Here is a 21,174-nt window from a genome sequence, read left to right as displayed (position 1 = left end):
CTGGACTTCTCCCCGGAGGGCAAGTGTCTGGCTGAGGCTGGGGAAGTGCTCTGGGCCCAAAGCTGGGGCCTTTCTCCCCTTTTCTGCCCTCCCCTCCCTGTCCTGGAGCTGGGCAAGCTCTGCATCTCTGAGCCTCTTCCCCAGAGCCCCTCGCACCCCGGGGGAGAAGATGGAGTTGGGGGGCTTCTCCCAGGCTGGTGGGCAGGGCCGGCCAGGAGACTTCTTTCCAAGGAGACCCTGCCCTCTGCCCCACCCCACCCCTGTCCCCTGGCTAGTCTGGCCCTCCCTAAAGGGCACCCCCATGTCCTTCATGTGTTCCCCCAGTCCTGACAGCAGGTGACTCCCCCAGTTCTCCTTGGGCCTAGAATAGAGTAGGCCCATAGAATAGAATCACAGAGGGGAGATGCTCCAGGCGCTGCCCTCAAGGGGCTTGGGGGGGGAGGAGTCAGATGGATACAGGATCATCTGGGGGGGAAGGGGGGGCAGCTGGGGGAAGGAGTAGCGGGGGAGGGGGGGCTGGGGTGGAGCCAGGTCTGGCCATAGAGCCAGTGGCTACGTCCACATTTGGCAGATGATGGCAAACCAAGAGGCCGCGTCTGGAAGGAGGGAAAGGGCGCAGTCCAGAACCTGGGGGACCGGAAGATGGAGGAGTGGGGGCAGGGCGAGGGCGAGGCCCACAGTGGACACCGGGACTTGGCAGGGCCTCGGCCGGCAGAGCCGAGACTGGGGTGTGGCCGGCCTTTGGCTTCCAGTGGGGGCGGGCACTCCTGCAGAGGCTGGCTCCGGGGACTGGGGAGCTCCAGCCCAGGGGCCAGAGAGGAAGAGGCCAAAGGGGACCCTGGGACGGGCTTCTGGGAGGATGAGATGAAGGGTCCCCTGGGAAGCGCAGCCGTCTCCGCTCCCTGGGACAGCTCTCTGGGAGGAAAGAGGTGAAGAGAAGCCAGGAGAAAATGGACCTGGGTCTCAAAAGGCTTGCTGGGGGAAAAGCTTCCTCACATATCCCAGCGGGCTCAGCCCCCCGAGCTCCCCGACACGTCCTTCTCAGAGGATTCATGGGGAGAACCTTCAGCCGCGGCTCCTGCCTTTTTGTCTGCATGGGCGAGAATCCCCCCCCTCCCAAGGCCCTACCAGGGCTCCTCCTGCACAGAACTCCTCCTCCCCCCCCCCCCCCCCCCCCCAGCGAGAAGCGGGTCTGCACAAGGGCCTTCACAAAGGCTCCAACCCAGGAGCCGGCCCTGAGCAGGCTTTGGAAGCTCTGGGGGAGCCTCCTGTGTTCCCAGGGCGCCTAGTTCAGGTGGGGTGGCTGCTCCCTGTCTCTGCCTTCCTGGGGCCATTTTCTCATGGCCTGTGTTCATGCCAGAACTAAAGTTGAGCTTGGTTCTGACACTGTGGGGAAGGAGGTAGAGTGGGGGAGTGGGGAGAGCCCCTTCTCCGGACATGGCGGGGATGGGGGTGGGGGAGCGGGCCCTGGGCCCCCCTCAAGCCTGCATGTGTCATCCTACTCCGGAGCTCCTCATCCAAGTAGGCCCCAAAGTCTTCCTCAGCGGCCGTGGCTTCTCAGGCCAGTCATCCCCCTCCCAGCTCTGCTCTGCTCTTCTTGGGAGCGTGCGTTTGGCCATAATGGCTGCCCCGTGAGTCCTCCCAGCAGACTAGGAGCTCCAGGAGCGCACAGGACTCTGGGCCAGGCCGGACAAAGCAGCTCTTCTCCACAGAACCACAGAACCACAGAACCACCTTCAGCCCCAACCTGATGGTTTGGCCAGAGTCAAGGATGGCCCCCAAGGCCCATGTGCGCCACCTCACACACTCGCCAGCTCTGGGTTACTCACGCTGCTACGCCCATTTCTAAGTGAACTGGCTGAGACACGGGGAAGCCCCAAGTTTCATGGAGGCCACAAATGTCATGGAGGCCACAGGTTTCATGGAGGCCACGAGTGTCACAGAGCCCACAAGTGTCACAGAGATCATGGGTGTCACAGAGGCCACGGGTTTCAGAGGCCACGGGTTTCACAGAGGCCACTGGTTTCATGGAGGCCACGGGTTTCACGAGTGTCACGGAAGCCACGGGTGTCATGGAGACCACGAGTGTCACAGAGACCACGAGTGTCACGGAGGCCACGAGTGTCATGGAGACCATGAGTGTCATGGAGACCCCGAGTGTCACAGAGGCCACAAGTGTCATGGAAGCCATGAGTTAGGCCACAAGTGTCATGGAGACCACAAGTGTCACAGAAGCCACGAGTATCACAGAGACCATGAGTTTCATGGAGGCCACGAGTGTCATGGAGGCCACAAGTGTCTCAGAGGCCACGAGTGTCACAGAGACCATGAGTTTCATGGAGGCCACGAGTGTCATGGAGACCATGGGTGTCATGGAGGCCACGATTGTCACAGAGACCACAAGTGTCATGGAGACCATGAGTGTCACAGAGGCCACGAGTGTCATGGAGGCCACAAGTGTCATGGAGACCATGAGTTTCATGGAGGCCTGTTCCCTGGCTTGATGTTTGTGTTCCTGGCCGTTGTCCAGCCCTGGAGATGCAGCTCCCCCCAACCTAGTCTGCCCTCCTGGACTCACCAGAGGGAACCAGTGAGACAGCATGGAAGGTCCCATCTGCAGGTACTGCTCTGTTCCCTTCCTTAAGGGAGAGGAGGTTCTTCTCTGGAGTGGAGGCAGGCCTAGGGGGACAAGGCCTGGGGGGGGCACCCACTCCAATCTCACCTTTTCTTTTGAAGAGATATCTCATTTTTACATAATTTTCCTTAAGGAACTCTCCCGACTCTTCCACCCAGTGAGCTATCCCATGTAACACAGAATTAGCTCAGCCTGCAGCCAGTCTTCGTCCACCGAGGCAGAAAAGGGAAGGAAACCTCTTAGCTGGTGTCCAGCCATTATAATCACACAGTGTTTTTTCCTGCCTCCTTGTGGCCTCCACACGGATCATGGCTTGCAGCGCAGCCACGTTACGTCATGGACCGTTGTTCTTCTAGCCATCCCTGTCCATTTTCTAATTTCATTTTACAGATACAGAAACTGAGGCAGTCTAGAGAGTCAGCTGGCTCAGGTCACAGGGCTTCAACTCTTCCCGGCAATCATGCGGTCCTTCAGAAATGAGCCCAGAGGTTGTTTTTTAATGACTTGCTGCCGTTTGGCCTTTGCTCATGAAGAGAAGCATGACATGGGGGAGGCAAGGCCGTGATTTGCCCATGACTTGGTTCTAAGTGAGAGGGGGCAGAGCAAAGTCATCGGCCTGTCTCCTCTGGAACTGAGCAGCCACCGGCCTCCCTCCTCCGGGGCCATTTGGGTCCAGTGGTAGGAGATGGATCAGAATGACTGGAGATGGCCCTGATGTGCTGGAAGACGTCGCCTTCCTTAGCAAAGGTCTTTAACCAGTCTGGGTTTGAGGTAACATTCATTCATTGCTTAAGGCTAGGTGAGAAATGAAGCAGAGAATGTAGTCAAAAAACATCGGGCTGGAAGAGAAAGACCCCCTGGGTTTCTGGCCAAATCAGAAGCAGTTGCTATTTGCATTCACTCTGAGCCAATGAGGGCCCAAACAATGACCAAGTGGGATTGGCCTGGGACCTGTCCATCAGTAAGCACAATTTGGGTTCAAGGCATGATTTTTTAAAATAGCTTTTGATTTTCCCAAATATATGCAAAGAGAGTTTCCAGCATTGACCTTTGCAAAACCTTGTGTTTAAAATTTTTCTTCCTCCTTTCCTCCACATCCTCCCATAGACAGCAAGCAATTCAATATAGACTAAACATGTATGATTCTTCTAAATATATTTTCATATTCATCATGCTGTGAAAGAAAAATCAAAAAGAGGGAAAAACATAAAAAAACAACTAAAATGATGAAAATACTGTACTTTGATCCACATTCAGTCTTTGGTGCGAATGGCTCTTTCCATCACAAGGAAGTTATAGTTCTTAAGATTTTCTTAAGCAATCTAGCTGGCAAACCCCGAGCTATCTTGTAAGAGCTTAGCGACCAATAATTTATATTCCTTTGGTCAGAGCACTGGCAGGTAAGGGTAGGATACTCAGTAGGGACAAAAGAGGGATTTTTGTCCATTCTCAAAGAGGACCCTGACCATAGGGAGATGATGCCATGATTTGCAAGTGAAATGGGTTTAAGTAGAAGAAGGGACTTTCTCCTCCAGAGCCATCTGGAACCATGGGCCAGATGTAGATCAGAATGACTGGAGACCCCTGGATGTAGTGGGAGACCTTGGTCATTTTTAAACTGAGGTCTTTAACAGGCGATGCTCAGTGATTAAAGCTAGATTAAGAAATGAGACTGTTTTTTCTCTTTTGGCTGGATTCCCTGATCTTCCCCTCCCAGAAAAGAAAACCAAAGAGCTGGCCCAACTGGTCAGGTCCAGTTGGGTCCCCAGTGGGGCAGCTCCAGCTATTATTCCCTGAGGTTTTTGTTTGTTCTCGTTCTTGCAACAATTGAACTTAATGAGAGTGAATGTCATTCCAGGAGACCATTGCCTGGTACCAAGTGGTCCATTACTCTGGTAGGTTCCAAAGCCTTCTAAATGGAAAAAATCTTAGCTCACTAAATCCAATCTTTTCCTGTAGCGGAGGAACCAAGAAGGAAGGAGCCAAACTGAAGTGTGAATCCAGGGATGAAGGTGAAGGATGACAAGCCATCCTGGAGGAAGGAATGGACACAGCCAAAGATCTGCCTCTTCTCCCTTCCTCTTTCTCCCTGGGAGAGGGAAAGACATCAGGCTGGATCAGGGCAGATGAGAAGGCTGACTCTTGTGGGGAATCTCATCCTGGCATGAATGGGGCTCCAGGCCCTCAACCTGCCAGTAATCATCTGGGGGGACAATAGATATCCCTGAATCTCCAAGTCCAGGGGACCTCGGAAGCTATCCACACATCTATAGGGCTCACCAGCATCAACACACCCAACAACGGGGCTGTCATGGTTAGGAAGCTTTTCTGGACATGGAGGTTACATTGGTCTCCTTGCACCTTCCCTGTACTTTCTGAACTCAAGCAGAACAAGATTGATCCCTCCAATCTGTGAACGCAGCTCTCCAGTTGCCTCCAACTCTTCTCTAGGCGAAATCTGCCCATTTCTTTCAAGCAATTCTCACATGGCCTGGGTGGGAAGCCCTGAGAACAGTGACTTGCCCCAAATCGCAGCTTTTTGGTGGTGGAGCCCTCACTTGCTGACACCTGCCCCTTTGGTATTGTGGCCCCTGCACTGGCAGGAAATTCCCTAATGAAAGACTTCTGAGAATGGGGGTGGGGAGGAGATGGAAGAGGCCCATAAAGGGAAAATTATTTCCCAGAGACGCCTTTGGACCTGAAAGTCAGGGTTTTGACATGCCTGCACCTCCTCCACCCAGGCCCCCATCATGGGTGGGCCAATACCCTGCCTCTTTGCACTCTGTAGGGGCGCTGGGCCCCCTGGGGCAGCCCAGTCCAATCCAGTTTTGGTCTTCTCAGTCTAATGGATGTGTGGACCAAGGGAGGGCTCCATTTGGGACTTCATTTCCTTCATTCCTCTGAGGGTCACAGGGTATAGAGTGGGAACCAACAAACCTGTATTACTAACTATAATAGGACTTAAGGACTGGGAATAGACAAGGAGCTTGCTCTCTATTGGGATAAGCAACATAAAAAAGAGGAAATAGAAATGACTGAAAGACACTAGCATGTAGGGAAATTAAGAAAGGCTTCATGGAGGAGGCAGTAATCATCTGAACTTTGAATTAAGAAGGTAGAGTATTCTAGGTGTAGTGGTCTTTGCCAAGGCACATGGAATATGGAGTAGGTAGTAAAAAAGGAAGATCAAGCATAGTGTGGCTGAACCACAGAGTGCTTCATGGAAATGTGTCCTAAGGCTGGAAAGGGAGGAGGGGATCAGGTTGTAGTGAGTTGAAAATATTAAACAAAACATTTTGAGCAGGACCAGGAGATCATTATATACTTCAACAACAATACTAGATGATGACCAGTTCTGATGGATCAGGCCATCCTCAGCAACAAGATCAACCAAATCATTTCTAATGGAGCAGTAATGAACTGAACCAGCTATACCCAGAAAAAGAACTCTGGGAGATGACTAAAAACCATTACATTGAATTCCCAATCCCTATATTTATGCACACCTGCATTTTTGATTTCCTTCACAAGCTAATTGTACAATAATTCAGAGTCTGATTCTTTTTGTACAGCAAAATAATGTTTTGGTCATGTATACTTATTGTGTATCTAAGTTATATTTTAATATGTTTAACATCTACTGGTCATCCTGCCATCTAGGGGAGGGGGTGGGGGGGTAAGAGGTGAAAAATTGGAACAAGAGGTTTGGCAATTGTTAATGCTGTAAAGTTACCCATGTATATATCCTGTAAATAAAAGGCTATTAAATTAAAAAAAAAAAAAAAAAAAAAAAAAAAAACATTTTGTATTTGCTCCTGGAGGCCACAGGGAGCCACTGGAGTTTATCGTGTAGGATGTGTGAGTGCATGACATGATTGGACCTAAATTTCAGGAAAATGACTTTGATGACTGGAGGATGAATAAAAATAAGGAAAGACCTGAGCTAGACAAAACCCTCTGACCCCCACAATGCCAGCAGTTATTGAAATAAGCCAGTGTGAAGTGATGGGGGACTGTGTCAGAGAAAACTGTATATTAGGAAAATGTAGTTGGAAATGACAAGTCAGTAGCTGACTACATGTGAAGGGTAAAGAGTTAATAGAAGTTAATGAGGTTGCAAATCTCTGAGGCTATTGCCTATACCCTATTGCCTCAGGCTATTGCATGAATCTGTGTATGAGGTGATAAGGGCCTAGACTAAGGCAGGAGCAATGTCTGAGAAGAGAAGGAAGGGATGTTGCAGAGGTGAACCAACCAGGGGTGCTGCAGAAATGAAATGGACCAGAGATGCCGAGGAGGTGAAATCGACAGATGTTGCAGAAGAAAAATTTTGATTATATTAAGTTAAAAAGCTTTTGAACAAACTAATGCAGAGAAGCAGAGTTCATAGACAGCAAGCAGTAATGCAGAGTTCTCTGCAAACTAATGCAGAGAAGATTAGAAGGGAAGCTGAACTGAACCAGCTACACCCAGGGAAAGAACTCTGGGAGATGACTATGAACCACTACATAGAATCCCCAGTCCCTCTAGCTTAGTCCGCCTGCATTTTTGAGTTCTTTCACAGACTAATTGTACACTATTTCAAAGTCTGACTCTTTTTATACAGCAAAATAACTGTTTGAACAAGTATACATATATTTTATTTAACTTATGCTTTAACATATTTAACATGTATTGGTCAACCTGCCAAATGGGGGAAGGAGTGGGGGGAAGGAGGGAAAAAGTTGGAACAAAAGGATTTGCAACTGTCAATGCTGAAAAATTACCTATGCATATATTTGTAAATAAAAAGCTATTAAAAAAAGATTAGAAGGGAAGCAATAAACTGGGAAAACATCTTTACAGTTAAAGGTTTTGATAAAGACCTCATCTCCAAAATAAATAGAGAACTGACTCAAATTTATAAGAAATCAAGCCATTCTCCAATTGATAAATGGTCAAAGGATAGGAACAGACAATTTTCAGATGATGAAATGGAAACTATTTCTACTCACATGAAAGGGTGTTCCAAATCACTATTGATCAGAGAAATGCAAATTAAACTAATTCTGAGATACCACTACACACCTCTCAGATTGGCTAAGATGACAGGAAAAGATATTGGGGGAGAGGGGATGCGGGGAAACTGGGACACTGATGCATTGTGGGTGGAGTTGTGCATGGATCCAACCATTCTGGAGAGCAATTTGGAACTCTGCTCAAAAAGTTGTCAAACTCTGCATACATTTTGATTCAGCAGTGTTACTACTGGGCTTATATCCCAAAGAGAGATTGAAGGGAAAGGGACCTGTATGTGCAAGAATGTTTGTGGCAGCTCCTTTTGCAATGGCTAAAAACTGGAAATTGAATGGATGCCCATCAATTGGAGAATGGCTGGGTAAATTGTAATATATGAATGTTTTGGAATAGCAGGATGAATACAGAGAGGCTTAGAGAGACATGAACTGATGCTAAGTGAAATGAGCAGAACCAGGAGATCATTATACACTTCAACAACAATACTCTATAAGGATCAATTCTCATGGAAGTGGCTATCTTCAAAAATGAGAGGATCCAAATCAGTTCTAGTTGATCAGTAATGAATAGAACCAGCTACATCCAACGAAAAAACACTGTGAAATGAGTGGGGACCACAAAATAGCATTTATACTCTTTCTGTTATTGTTTGCTTGCATTCTTGTTTTTCTTCCCAGGTTATTTTTACCTTCTTTCCAAATCTGATTTTTCTTGTGCATCAAGTTAACTGTATAAATTTATATACATATATTGTATTTAACAAATACTTTAACATATTTAACATGTGTGGGACTACTTGCCATCTAGGGGAGGGGATGGAGGGAAGGAGGGGGAAAGTTGGAGCAGAAGTTTTTGCAAGCGTCAATGTTGAAAAATTACCCATGCTTATGTTTTGCCACTAAAAAGCTATAATGAAAAAAAAAAAACCTATCAGGAATGTTGGAGAAGTGAAATGGACCAGAGCTACTGAGAAAGTGAAATTAACTGCAGATGTTGCAGAGGAAAAATAAATCAGGTATGTTGCAGAAATGAAATGGGCCAGAAGTGTTAAGAAGGTGAAATCAACAGCAGATAATGCAAGGGGAAAATCGATCAGGAATACTGTAGAAGCAAAATGGACTTGAGATGCTGAGGACGTGAAATCGACAGCAGATATTGCAGAAGAAAAATCAACCAGGGATGTTGCAGAAGCAAAATGGACCAGAGATGCTGAGGAGGTAAAATCGACAGCAGATATTGCAGAAGAAAAATTTATCAGCAATGTTGCAGAAGTGAAAGCAACCACAGATGCTGCAGAAGTGAAATTGACAGCAAATGTTGCAGAAGAAAAATCAATCAGAGATGTTGTAAAGCAAAATGGGCCAGAAGTGTTAAGGAGGTGAAATCAACAATAGACATTGCAAGGGGAAAATCAATCAGGAATACTGTAGAAGTAAAATGGACCAGAGCTGTGAGGAGGTGAAATGGACAGCTGATATTTTTTCCCAGCAATTTTTGTCAAATAGTGAGTTCTTATCCCAAAAACTGGGGTCTTTGGGTTTGTCAAACACTAGATTATTAAAGTTATTGTCTGTTTTGTCCTTTGAACCTAACCTATTCCATTGATCAACTAGTCTGTTTCTTAGCCAATACCAAATGGTTTTAGTAACCATTGCTTTATAATATAATTTTAGATCTGGTACAGCTAGGCCACCTTCATTTGATTTTTTTCATTAATTCTTTTGATCTTTTGTTTTTCCATATGAACTTTGTTGTTATTTTTTTCTAGATCATTAAAATAGTTTTTTAGGAGTCTGATTGGTATAGCACTAAATAGAATAGTTTAGGTAGTATTGTCATCTTTATTATATTTGTTCGCCCAATCCAAGAGCATTTAATATTTTCCCAGTTGGTTAAATCAGACTTAATTTATGTGGAAAGTGTTTTGTAGTTTTGCTCATAAAGTTTCTGATTTTCCTTTGGCAGATAGATTCCTAAGTATTTTATACTATCAGTAGTTATTTTAAATGAAATTTCTCTTTGTAACTCTAACTGTTGGATTTTGTTAGTGATATATAAGAAAGCGGATGATTTATGTGGGTTTATTTTGTATCCTGCAACTTTGCTAAAGGTGTGGATTATTTCTAATAGCTTTTTAGTAGAATCTCTGGGGTTCTCTAGGTATACCATCATATCATCAGCAAAGAGTGATAAATTGGTTTCCTCATTGCCTACTCTAATTCCTTTAATCTCTTTCTCAACTCTTATTGCCAAAGCTAGCATTTCTAATGCAATATTGAATAGTAACGATGATAGTGGGCAACCTTGTTTCACTGCTGATCTTATTGGAAATGGTTGCAGTTTGGACAGCAGATATTGCAGAAGAAAAATGGATCAGGAATGTTGCCGAAGTGAAATGGACCATAGATGCTGAGATGGACAGCAGATGTTGCAGAGGTGAAACCATTCAGGGGTGTTGCAGAAATTAAATGGAGCAGAGCTGCTGAGGAAATGAAATCAACAGCAGATATTGTAGGAAAAAATCAATCAGGGATGATGCAGAAGTGAAGTGGACCAGAGCTGCTGAGGTGGTAAAAATCGACAGCAGATGTTACAGAAGAAAAACCAATAAGGGATGTTGCAGAAGTGAAATGGACCAGAGCTATTGAGGAAGTGAAATTAACAGCAGATGTTGCAGAGCAAAAATCGATCAGGGATGTTGCAGACGCAAAATGGACTTGAGATGCTGAGGAAGTGAAACCGACAGCAGATGTTGTAGAGGTGAAATCAACCACAGGGATGCTGCAAAAGTGAAATGGACCAGAGCTGCTGAGGAGGTTAAATCAACAGATATTTCAGAGGTAAAACCAGCCAGATATGCTGCAGAAGTTAAATGAACCAGATATGCTGAGGAGGTGAAATTGATAGCAGATATTGCAGAAAAAAATCAATTAGGGATGTTGCAGAAGTGCAATGGACAATAGATGCTGAAGAGGTGAAATTGACAGTAAATGTTGCAGAGGTGAAACCTACCAAGGATGCTGCAGAAGTGAAATGGACCAGAGCTGCCAAGGAAGTGAAATTGACAGCAGATGGAGAAGAAAAATTGATCAGGGATGTTGCAGAAGTGAAATGGACCAGAAGTGTTAAGGAGGTGAAATCGACAGCAGATATTGCAAGGGGAAAATCGATCAGGAATACTGTAGAAGCAAAATGGACTTGAGACGCTGAGGAGGTGAAATAAACAGCAGGTGTTGCAGAAGCAAAATGGACCAGAGATACTGAGGAGGTAAAATCAACAGATGTTGCAGAGGTGAAACCAACCAGGGATGCTGCAGAAGTGAAGTGCTAATGAGGTGAAATCAACAGGTCTTGATATATTAGATGTGAGTGAATCCAGAATAACTGGTATTGGGACCCTGAGCGATAAGATGGATGATATCACCCTCCACAGTAATAAGGAAGGTGGGATGTAGGGAGAGTTTTAGGAGGAAAGATAATCATTTTAAGCTCTCTACTGGACTCAAATGAGAAGTTGGAAGTCAGCAGAATGAGAAGGGCAGGGAAAATAGATTTGGGAATTTTACAGAGATGATCACTAAATCCATGGGAGCTGATGAGATCTCTAAGGGAAATAGTAAAGAAGGAAAAAAGGGCCAGGATAGAACCCTGAGGGCCATTATTTAGAGGAAGAGCCAGCCAAGGAGGCAGAAAGGAGACAGAATCCTGGAAACCTACAGAGGAGGGGAACAAAAGGGAGAGGATGATCCATAGTGACCAAGAATGCAGAAAGGTCAAGGAGACTGACCTTTCAGGTCACTGAACTTGACACTAAGAGATCATTGATCACTTTGTAAAGAACAGTGTCAGGGAACTGGTTTCTAGGTAGAAGAAAAAGTAGAGGCACCAAAACCTTTTGAACATTTGGGCTGGGAAAGGGAGAAGACAGGATGATAGCTTGAAGGTATGAAGATTTTTCAGTGTAAAGTGTTATCCCTTTAAGGTCTATGTTAAGGCTTTCTCCTCCCACTTCTGAAGTGGAAAAGCACCCCAAATGGGACCGTGAGAAACATAATCTTGGATCTTTATAGTTAGAAGTTTGTTACTAGTTCTTCACGCCCTAATGCAGATGGTATTTTTACACCCCCAGATGTGTTGTCCTAAAAACCTAACACCTTGACAACTTGATAAACTTAAAGAAATACTGTCTTATTGCTGTCTGGGAATGACCCCCTTAGAGTGGTAACTTTTGCCTCCTGTTTAGAATAGAAATTCCTTTTATTATAACAAATGTATCAAACATTTTGATCTCTCTCTCTCTTCTTTCTATAAATATGTGGCCCTGAGGTCACTCATTACTGACCCCTCCCTTCTTGGTGTTGGGAGATCAGTCCTGGTTAGTGATAAATGCTCTTAAAACTTCATTATTTTGGCCCTGTTTTTCTCTCGCCTGGGAACTTCATTTGGAGGCTTCCCAGCGAGATAGCCTTTGGCTCTGTTTCGACAGCCAGTCCCTTTCCCTGGAGGGCAAAGGGGGTTACCCTTTCTAGGGGGTGGCCACCAAGATGGTATTCCTCAGTCTCGGACCTTCGTAACCCACTTTTGTGGACTGGGTGAAGAGACATAAATTTGACTCAATTGGCTTTGAGCGTTCTGGGAACCGATTTAATTCTGGGTGAGTACTCAAGGATAGTAGGTGATTACACTGAACAAAGCAACAGTAATGCCTACTGCCCTGCACAAGATGCTGTCAAGAGTACCCTGGATGGTTGTCTATTGTGTTCTGGAATTGTCTACTGTCTCTCTGTGTTAAAGTGTATTTGTGTCTATCTGGTTCTGTGTACTAGTGGCACAACTGTGGTTCTGAGTGCCTTTTTGCATTATCTGGTTCTCTGGGCAGTCTCTGTGGAGGCAGAGAAATTGAGCTGCAACACTTCCCTCAGGGCTATTCTAAGGTTTCTGGACAGCCCCTAGTCTGTATATGCTAAATGTTTTGTTTACTGTTGTAATTGTGCCGCCTATGGCTTTGTAATTTGTGTTCTGTGTTTGTGACTTGTCTGTCTGTTGTGTTGATTTAAAGAGCTCTGTTAAGTTTTAAGAACAATGATTACGAAATTTGGCAACTGGTTATTTCAATGTTGCAACCATGCTTAGGATAAAACTTTTCTTGTGATTTTAAACTTTTTAACCTGTTGTACTAATTTGTAAGTAAAAGAACAAAAAACTTGACTATTTTAAACTGGTGGGGAAGTTTTCCCTGAAAAGCAGGTGTCCAAAGCCTGCTATAGAGAAGTAACAGCAACAGATAAAACCTTATCTTCTTGATGCTGCCTGGGGAAAAGAAATTCATGCTAGTGACCTTGAAACACTCAGGCAGAAGGAAGAAAAACTTTAAAAAAAACAATTTGGTTTGCTTCTGAGACATTGGGTATCTGTTAACATTATGGGTTATGTTTGTTGGACATGTGGGTTTTATGGAGTTATTTAGCTATTTGCTGTATTGTGAATCTTAAAACTTCTGAAGGGAAAAGGAAAGGAGAATGACAGTGATTTATGAAAGATTGATGTGTAGGAGCAGTTGTGGGTTTGAAGGGTTTAAGGAGTAAGGAAAGAGAAGAGGTGGGAGAAAGAGAAACGGGAGAGAATCTTTTGTCTTCAAAGGTACAGATTCAACTTGCACCGCTCCCACCCCCCACTGCTTCTGCTACTTTAGCAATGGAGCATCTAGTAGAAGGGTTGTTAGAATTTGTATAAAGTGTGTAGCTAAGGGAAAGAGAAGAGTTAAGTAGGAAGAGAAAAAGGAAGGGTTTTAATGGAAGGATTTCTGTGTAGGGATACTTGAGTAGGAACAGGAGGGAATCTTTTGTGCAGATTTAGCTCACCTTCCTTTTCCCCTCCTTCCCTTTCCCCCACCACTAAGTGTGTTCCAGTCTTTTTTTTTTTTTTAAATCAAGTTGCAGCTGGCTGACAGGAGTAATTATGATTTTAAAGAGACAGCCTACATTTGGGTTTTTTGGTAAGATACATAATGATTTCCTTGGTTAAGGAATACAGTCATAAGTGTGATCTATAATTTGATAGACTTATTTTTAAAATTTTAATTGATATTTTAAAGAATCTTTAAGATTCTTTTATGTGGTATTAGGATATTCTGTATAAGTTTTAATTGATTGTACTGTATCCTGAGGTTATGTCCATCATGTGAAGGGCTTCTGAAGATAATAGTTTTTTTCTTTGTCCTTTTGAAAATGTTTCTATTATGGGCAATATGTAATTTGGAATTTTTCTATGTGTTGGGTATTTTAAAGCAAAATGATTTGTATAATGTTTGACTTATGACACTGCCTACTTAGATATGAAAGATGAGTTGTGAACTTACTGGGACAAATTTCCTACTGTTATAAATATAAGATCATAGTAAATACCTCTTTGGGATTTATCTGAAACTTTGTTCAATGGAATTTGTTATTGGAGGTAAAATTTGTTGGGGTTGTAATTAAGGAGTTTTAAAGCTCCACCCTCTGATGGTTAATGGGACAATTACCTGGGGTATAACTGGGTTAAGGGTATTTTATCCTGTATCCTGTATGTGCTGAAGAATCAGTTTTATATTACGTTATAGTCATATTTCTGCATTTTTTTCTCCTCCTGTGCCTAATAGGAGCCAATGATCAATAGAAATTGTTAATGCAATTCAATTATGTCATACCTTGTTGTTTCCAATCTGATTATATATAATCATTATATCCTAAATGCTTAGGCACATACATATTTAGCCTGGTCATCTGTCTGTTGTTTTTAAAAGGTTTCTAAATGATAAGAGGACAATTAACAATGGTCTGTGAAATCTAACTGCTGTTTTATTTATTGGGAATATAGCTGACAGCCATTTGCCTGCCTTGGGAAGCAAACTGGGCTGCTGGCTCTTCACATTTGGCAACAATTTGGTGAATCAAGTCTTTCTATCTCAGTTATAATCTTGTTAGATTTGGGTTTTTTGTTTTTGTTCTAGATCTTGGTCAAATCACAGACTATTGAACCTCTTCTGAGACATGGATCAGCCCATCTATTGCTTTGATAGCTGTTAACGCACCACACTTACCCTCTGCATGGATTGAGAGCCTTCGCCCATTTCTCAGCTTGAAGCAGCTTAGATTGAGACCATCGCCTCTACTCCTGATGTAATTTGGACTGATATGGGGGAACTGGGAAAGTGGTTGATGAATTATTGTTAAAATTACAACTGTATTACTGTATGTTTAAGATTTGGGATGGAAATTGTTAAACTGTATAACTATTGCTGTTATGGATGTATGGGAACTTTCTATTGGGATGGTTATTTTATGCTTTAGCTTTGAAACCCCTTATTCTGTTGGAATTGCTCTGGCAGACTTGGTTTTTGGGATTTTTTTTTAAACAATTAGAAATCAAGCACCTTGGCACTTGGCAGTCTCCAGTCTTGTAGCCCCAGTTTCTTAATTAATATTTCAGCACTCTCAAAGGATATTTCAGGCCTCTAAAAGTTCAGAGTTTGCCTGCCTTGATGGTCTAACTGTGCATACTCTCATAGCTCTGCTCAGCAACCTGTATCCTAGGAGCAGCCCTGTCTGTTGCTCTAGGCGGGGACAGGTGGAGCTACTCCAGGCCTCATCCTTCCCCCCTGGAGCGGGGCCCCTCTGAATGGGCAGCGCGACTGTCTGGAGCCCTGCTACTCCCTATATAAGCAGAGGCTGAGTTAAGGGCACAAATGACAGCAGATCACCTAACACAGCGAACCGTCCATCCCAAACTGGATTCTCTGGCTGAGAAGGTGCTCCAACTGCAGAGGACCTGACTTGCTTATAACAGGGAGCCTTTGTCCTGCTGTTAACTCTGGGGTTGTCAGGGAGAGACTTGCCTTTGCCATATAAATTCTTGCATTTTTCTACTTCTGTTTTGGTTTATTTGCTTCAAATAGGGCTGGTCAAAAATGATGGTGCTGAGACCTTCCAGGTATTTAGGGGAAGGTAATTCAGTGATTTAAACTGTTGTGCCACAGTTCCCTTAATGGCCTTACCTCAGTTTCCCTGAATTGTTCTGCCTCAGTTCCCGTTTGCAAGTTCCCCCCCTCCTGTTCATTAGGACTGATATAACTTAGGACTAGTTACTTGTACATGTGCCAACTCCAGATAAGGGGGAGTTCAACAAAACCTATGGGCAACCGACCCTCCTATGGACCTCAAGATCCTCCTGGCCCAGAGGATGGGCAGGGCTGGCAGTGCCCTGCAGAAGGATGTGGGATTCTTTCCTTTTGTTTCAGAACTGCCCTCCCTGACTCACTGGGGAGGGGGGGGGAGCTCCCTTGTATGATCCGCTTTCCTGTTAATTTTTCTTGCCTAGAATGGAATCCCTCGCTGAGACTGCTGCCTGCCCATGCCTGACCTGTGCCAAGGCGAACCCCACCCACCCCCCACTGTGCCTGCCCTGCGCCCCCCCGAGGACTCACACCGGGCCACACTGGGAAGTCAATTTCACAAACATGGAAGTTCGGGTTCAAGGACAGCATTTTCTTTCTCTTTATGTTGACACCTTCTCAGGTTGGCCTGAAGCCTTTCCTGTAAACTCTGAATCTGCTTTGGTCGTAGCCAAGAAACTTCTGACTGAGATTATTCCCCGGTTTGGACTCCCCTTCTCCCTCGGTCTGACAAAGGCCCGGCCTTTGTTTCTGACATTGTTCAGTCCCTGGCCCAGGCCCTCGGGTCCCACACGGACCACAGGGTTCGGGTCAGGAGGAAGGCGAGAACAGGACACTTGAGGAGCACATTTCTGAGCTCCGTGGGGAGCTGGGGAGACCCGGGTGGGAGCCCATGCAGTGCCCACCCCCATCCTTCCCCGCTTGGGGCAGGGGCGGCTCTTATGATGTTACTAATGGGTCCCTTTTCAAGTCCCTACAGGCCCTCCAGGACACCCAGGCAGTGATCAGGGCTCTGCCGGCCTCCCTGGCCCCCACTGCTGGGCCGGACCTCCGATGGGGGGATGGGATCCTGACCAGGAAGTTTCCTCGTGGCTCTGCCTTGGAACCTGGCGGGGCCGGCCCGGTCGTCCTCTGGGATCCCTCAGCAGGGAAGGCGGCCACCACAAGGCTGGGAGCCATCGCTCACAGGGGAGGCCTTGCCCCGCTCCCCTCGTGCCTGCAGGTCCCATGCAGGAAGATGGTGTTTTCAGTCTCATCTCCTTTTATGGCCTGACTCTCTCTCTGCTCCGCTCCCCCCCCCCCCCATTGGGGAAGCCCGGCCACTATTCCCCCCAGAGATTTCCCCCATAGATGACAGCTAAGTTCTCATAGGGACAACTGGGGGGAAGTGGCGGCCAGGGTTCCCTCTGGGCCTCTGCCAGCTCTCGGGGAGGACCTGGAGGGGTCCCCCTGCTCACAGCCCAGAGAAGGAGCCTCCCCCAACGCAGTTGTCAGTTCCCCTCATTTACCCCAAGACCAGCCACAAGGACTCTCACCTGGGAGGGGAAACCACAACCCTCGTCCCCACATTCCCCAGGACTGCTGTCTCCCAATGGGACCTGTATGCCAGCCCTTGATGGGATAACCGGCTGATAAACCTGACCAGTCCCACCCTTGCCACAAGCTGGACCTGCCCCCCCCCCACTTTGTGGGCGTAGGTGCCCCCGGGGGTCAGAGGCCCCCCTCCAGAGAACCTGCCCATGATGCACCGCTCACGTTACCTTTGGGAGGGGGGGAAGGGGGAGCCCGGTGCATCGGAAGTTATAACCTGGGGCGCTCCCGTACAGAAAGCTCTGTGTAGTGGTTACCGAGGGTCCCCCCCCCACAAATACCGTAAATTCCCTTCTACGGTCCGGCAGGGGTCTATGTTGCGCACACTATGGGACTAAGTCCTTGGATCAGTGCTCAAGCTTTGCCTGCTTGTGCACGGGCTCCCTCGGGTCTCTTACTCTGAGGAAGGGGCTGAAGCACACTCGGTCTGTTAGATGGGGCGAGCAGGGCTGCTCCTACTCGTCCCCCTCCCGGTAGGACTGGGAATAGCAGGCTCCAGGCTGTGGGGACCCCTGCCCTGATCCAGGGGACAGCAGCTCTGGGTTCCCAGGTGGGCCAGGACTTTTAAGTCCTGGAAAATCCCCTGTCCTTCCTGGAGAACTCCCTGAACTCCCGGGCAGAGGCGATCACCGATCCCTAGATTTTCTCTATCTTAATCAGGGAGGGGCCCGTATGGCCCTGGGGGGAGCTTGCTGTTTCTAAGCTAACAAGGCTGGGGCAATGAAAGAGTCCCTCTCTGCAGTCAGAGGGTGGATCAAGGCCCCAGAGACAACAGCGCCAGTCAGTGTTTTGGTCCCAGTCACTTTTCAGTTACTCCCCCCGCCTTGGGTAACCTCCCTTGTGACCCCCGATAGGCCCCCTTACCCTATTTCTGCTGGAGCTACTGATGGCCCCTCGTTTGATTGTTTAACCACATATGTCAGGAGGAGGATCCAGGCAGTTAAGTTGCTTGTTGCCAGGGTCACTTACTCTCTCCTTGATGAGTCCAGTCTCCAACGGTCTCAAGAAAAGGGGGGAGTGAAGTGGAAAAGCGCCCAAATGGGACCGTGAGAAACGTACTCTTGGATCTTTATAGTTAGAAGTTTGTTACTAGTTCTTCACGCTCTAATGCAGATGGTATTTCTACACCCCCAGATATGCTGTCCTGAGAGACCCGAGACCTTGACAACCTGATAAACTTAAAGAAATGCTGCTGTCTGGGAATGACCCCCTTACAGTGATAACCTTTGCCTCCTGTTTAGAACAGAAATTCCTTTTATTATGACAAATGTATCAAGAAGCATTTTGATGTCTCTCGCTTTCTCCTTTAAATATGAGGCCATGCTGAGACCACTCATTACTGACCCTCCCATCTTGGTGTTGGGGGATCAGTCCTGGCCAGTAATAAACGCTCTTCAAACTTCATGATTTTGCTACCCTGTGTTTCCTCTCGCTTGGGTGCTTTGCTTCCATCCCAGGAGGCCCCCAAGGTCGGCCTGAACCCTCTGAATCAGTGCAGTGAAACGCACAGGAGGGAGGCTGGAGGGAAGGCTCTGGCCTCTCCGTTCTGTGCCAGAGGCAGTTCAGGGGGTTCCTCTCTTCTGTCTTGGTCTGTCAGCTGAGGCTCTGTTCTTCCTCCAGAAGCCCAGGCCACTTCCCTTCTCTGGAGCTGAATAAGGTCTTCCTGTGGTGTGCTGTGTTTGCCACAGTTATCCTCTCACCGACTAGGAGGTGAGTGCTGCTGTCACACTCACTCTGCAGATGAGGAAACTGAAGTAGCCTGGAAAGACACAAGTGGCTTATCTAAGTATCTGAAGCTGCCTTCAAATTCCAAGTCCAGAGCTCTCTCCATTGCATGATTTGGGGGGTAAATCATCTTCCCGAGAGCCAGTGTGGTTTCAGAGGGGGCTGAGGAACAATTGCTACTGTGTGTGCTGCTCCACAACTCCAGCAGAAATGTCAGGAGCAGAACAGAGGTCTTTATACAATTGTAGACCTGACCAAGGCCTTTGACACGGTCACAAGGGCTGATGGAAAAGTATGTTAAAAGTTGGTTTCCCAGAGAAGCTCATCAGTATAATCCATCAGTTTCGTGATGGCAAGCTTGCCTGGGTTCTGTACAATGGATAGGGCTTTTGAGCTTTCCCAGTCTCCGATGCAGTGACACAAGGCTGTGTGCTTGCTTTCATGCTTTTTAGCATGATGTTTTCAACCATGTTGTCAAATGCCTTCAGTTACTGCAGTGATGGTAAAATCATTGACTTGAACAGGCTACAAGCCAAAACGAAAGTTTAGGGAGTGTTGGTGCATGATTCTGTTTGTAGGTAATTGTGCACTGATGCAGCCTCCAAAGTGATATACAACAAAGTACGGATCCATTCTCTGCTGTTTGTGCTCATTTTGCCCTAATGACATCCAGAAAACATGTCTGCTCTATTGGCCAGTACCATATCACCATATGTGGAGCCACTGGTTGCAGAAAATGGAGAAGTTTTGAATGCTGTGGATAAGTTCACTTACCTTGGCAGCGCGCTTTCCAGGGATATACACACTGATAATGAAATTGGCACACAGATTGGCAGAGCTAGCTCAGGGTTTGGAAGGTTCTAAAGGAAAGTGTGGGAGAGGAAAAGTGTCAGACTACCAAACTGAAGGTCTGTAGAACCATGGTACTGACCTCATTGTGGTATGCCTGTGAAACCTGGACAGCCCATCAGTTCCACGCTAGGAAACTGAATCGCTTCCATTTGAATTGTCTTAGAAAGGTCTGAAGATCTCCTGGCAGGAGGAGGGACCAGACACTGAGGCCCCTTCTTGAATTCGACTGCCAAGTATTCCAACTCTGCTGCACAAAGCACGACTCCGTTGAGCTGGCCATGCTGAAGCCGAATGCATGCTTGCCAAAAAGATGATTTTTATGGAGAATTCACAGAGGGCCTGTGCTCAGAAAGGGACAGATGAAGAGATACAAAAATACTCGAACTCTCTCTGAAGAACTCTAGAATTGATTCTATGACATGGGAGACGCTCAAACAGAACTGCCCAGCTTGGCATGTGCTCCGTGAGCAAAGCAGAATTACCTCAGAAGAAATGAGAGATGTGCAAAGTTGAGTCCAGATCAAATGTCCATAAGCACTCTGTGACAGCCCCGAGGCAGAACATCGCAAGCCCCTGTAGGTGTGATCAGTCATTCAGACACACTAAGGCTGTTATGGGCCAGAACTTGAAACAAGGCACTAAGTGGAATTGAGGAGACAATGGTTAAATCTGGTTTAGCATCAATTTAATCCTACAACAAATAATGGTTTCCCAGAGAGATAATGATTGGGTTGTACGCAGTGTGGAACATACAGGGAGGAGCTCTCGGGGCCAGAAAGGAGAAGCGCACTAGAAGCTCTGGGAGGCTGAGACAGATTCATTCCATCTTCCACCTTTGTTGTGGCTGGAGGCTGAAGCAGAAATCTTTGAAAGTCCGGGAGATTCAGAAGCCAGAGAAGGCAGTCAGGCAGAACCAAGGGGAGAGACCTCCAGAACAGCTAGCCAAGCCCAAGGAGGAGACAAGACTTTGAAGGAGACAATGAAGGATTTGGACCTCAACCCCTGCCTGCACTTGGGGGGATTCCTGAGCTGAAATGAGGGCTGGCCCAGAGACCCCAAGAAAACCCCAGCAGGAGATTACATTTAGAGAAGAATATTACACAACGTGACTCGGCGGTAGTGATGCCTCTTTAAGAATAGACAACCCCCACCAATGGTTTTCCCCAGTAGAAGATAATGTGAAATAGCAAAAGAGTGCAAAATAAACGTGTGACAGACGCGCGATTCTCTCTAACAAAAGGCAGATCGGACAAAAGGAAGGGGGACATCAGTCCCCAGGAAGGGAACCTGCGGACAAGTAACCAGGAGGGAGGAAGCACTCGGTGAGGTGCAGACGGGGGTTGTGGCGGATTAGGACTGAGCAGAGGGAGGCGCAGGGCCCCGCACCATGAGGGGGGAGAGAGCCTCCTTCACATCTTACGGT

The 21,174-nt window shown here is 46.6% G+C and overlaps 1 protein-coding gene across 2 annotated transcripts; it reads left to right on the top strand.

The window, feature by feature from the left end:
• Positions 1-1,184: 1,184 nt before the first annotated feature.
• Positions 1,185-18,614, top strand: LOC116423073 (cadmium/zinc-transporting ATPase HMA2-like). 2 transcript variants are annotated; one of them, XR_004233553.1, is made up of 3 exons: positions 1,185-2,620; positions 14,643-14,811; positions 16,010-18,614. XR_004233553.1 is itself a non-coding variant. In XM_031964145.1 (2 exons), exons 1-2 carry the CDS (start codon positions 1,886-1,888, stop codon positions 14,706-14,708), a joined length of 801 nt encoding a protein of 266 aa, XP_031820005.1. In that variant the 5' UTR covers positions 1,185-1,885; the 3' UTR covers positions 14,709-14,846. The 2 variants fall into 2 exon arrangements, 1 of the variants encoding a protein (XP_031820005.1); XM_031964145.1 differs by lacking the exon at positions 16,010-18,614 and having other exon boundaries at positions 14,643-14,846.
• Positions 18,615-21,174: the final 2,560 nt, after the last annotated feature.

The sequence above is a fragment of the Sarcophilus harrisii genome, chromosome 3 (assembly GCF_902635505.1).
Source record: "Sarcophilus harrisii chromosome 3, mSarHar1.11, whole genome shotgun sequence".
Lineage (NCBI taxonomy): Eukaryota > Metazoa > Chordata > Mammalia > Dasyuromorphia > Dasyuridae > Sarcophilus > Sarcophilus harrisii.
The sequence above is the reverse complement of the archived record's forward strand: the minus strand, read 5'-3'. Positions and strand labels throughout refer to the sequence as shown.

Bases quoted from the DNA above. Each gene is read 5' to 3' on its own strand.
- LOC116423073 (XM_031964145.1), top strand. From the start codon at position 1,886: ATGGAGGCCACAAATGTCATGGAGGCCACAGGTTTCATGGAGGCCACG. The intron at 2,621-14,642 runs GTACTGCTCTGT...TTTTTGTTCTAG, and splicing joins ATGGAAGGTCCCATCTGCAG to ATCTTGGTCAAATCACAGAC.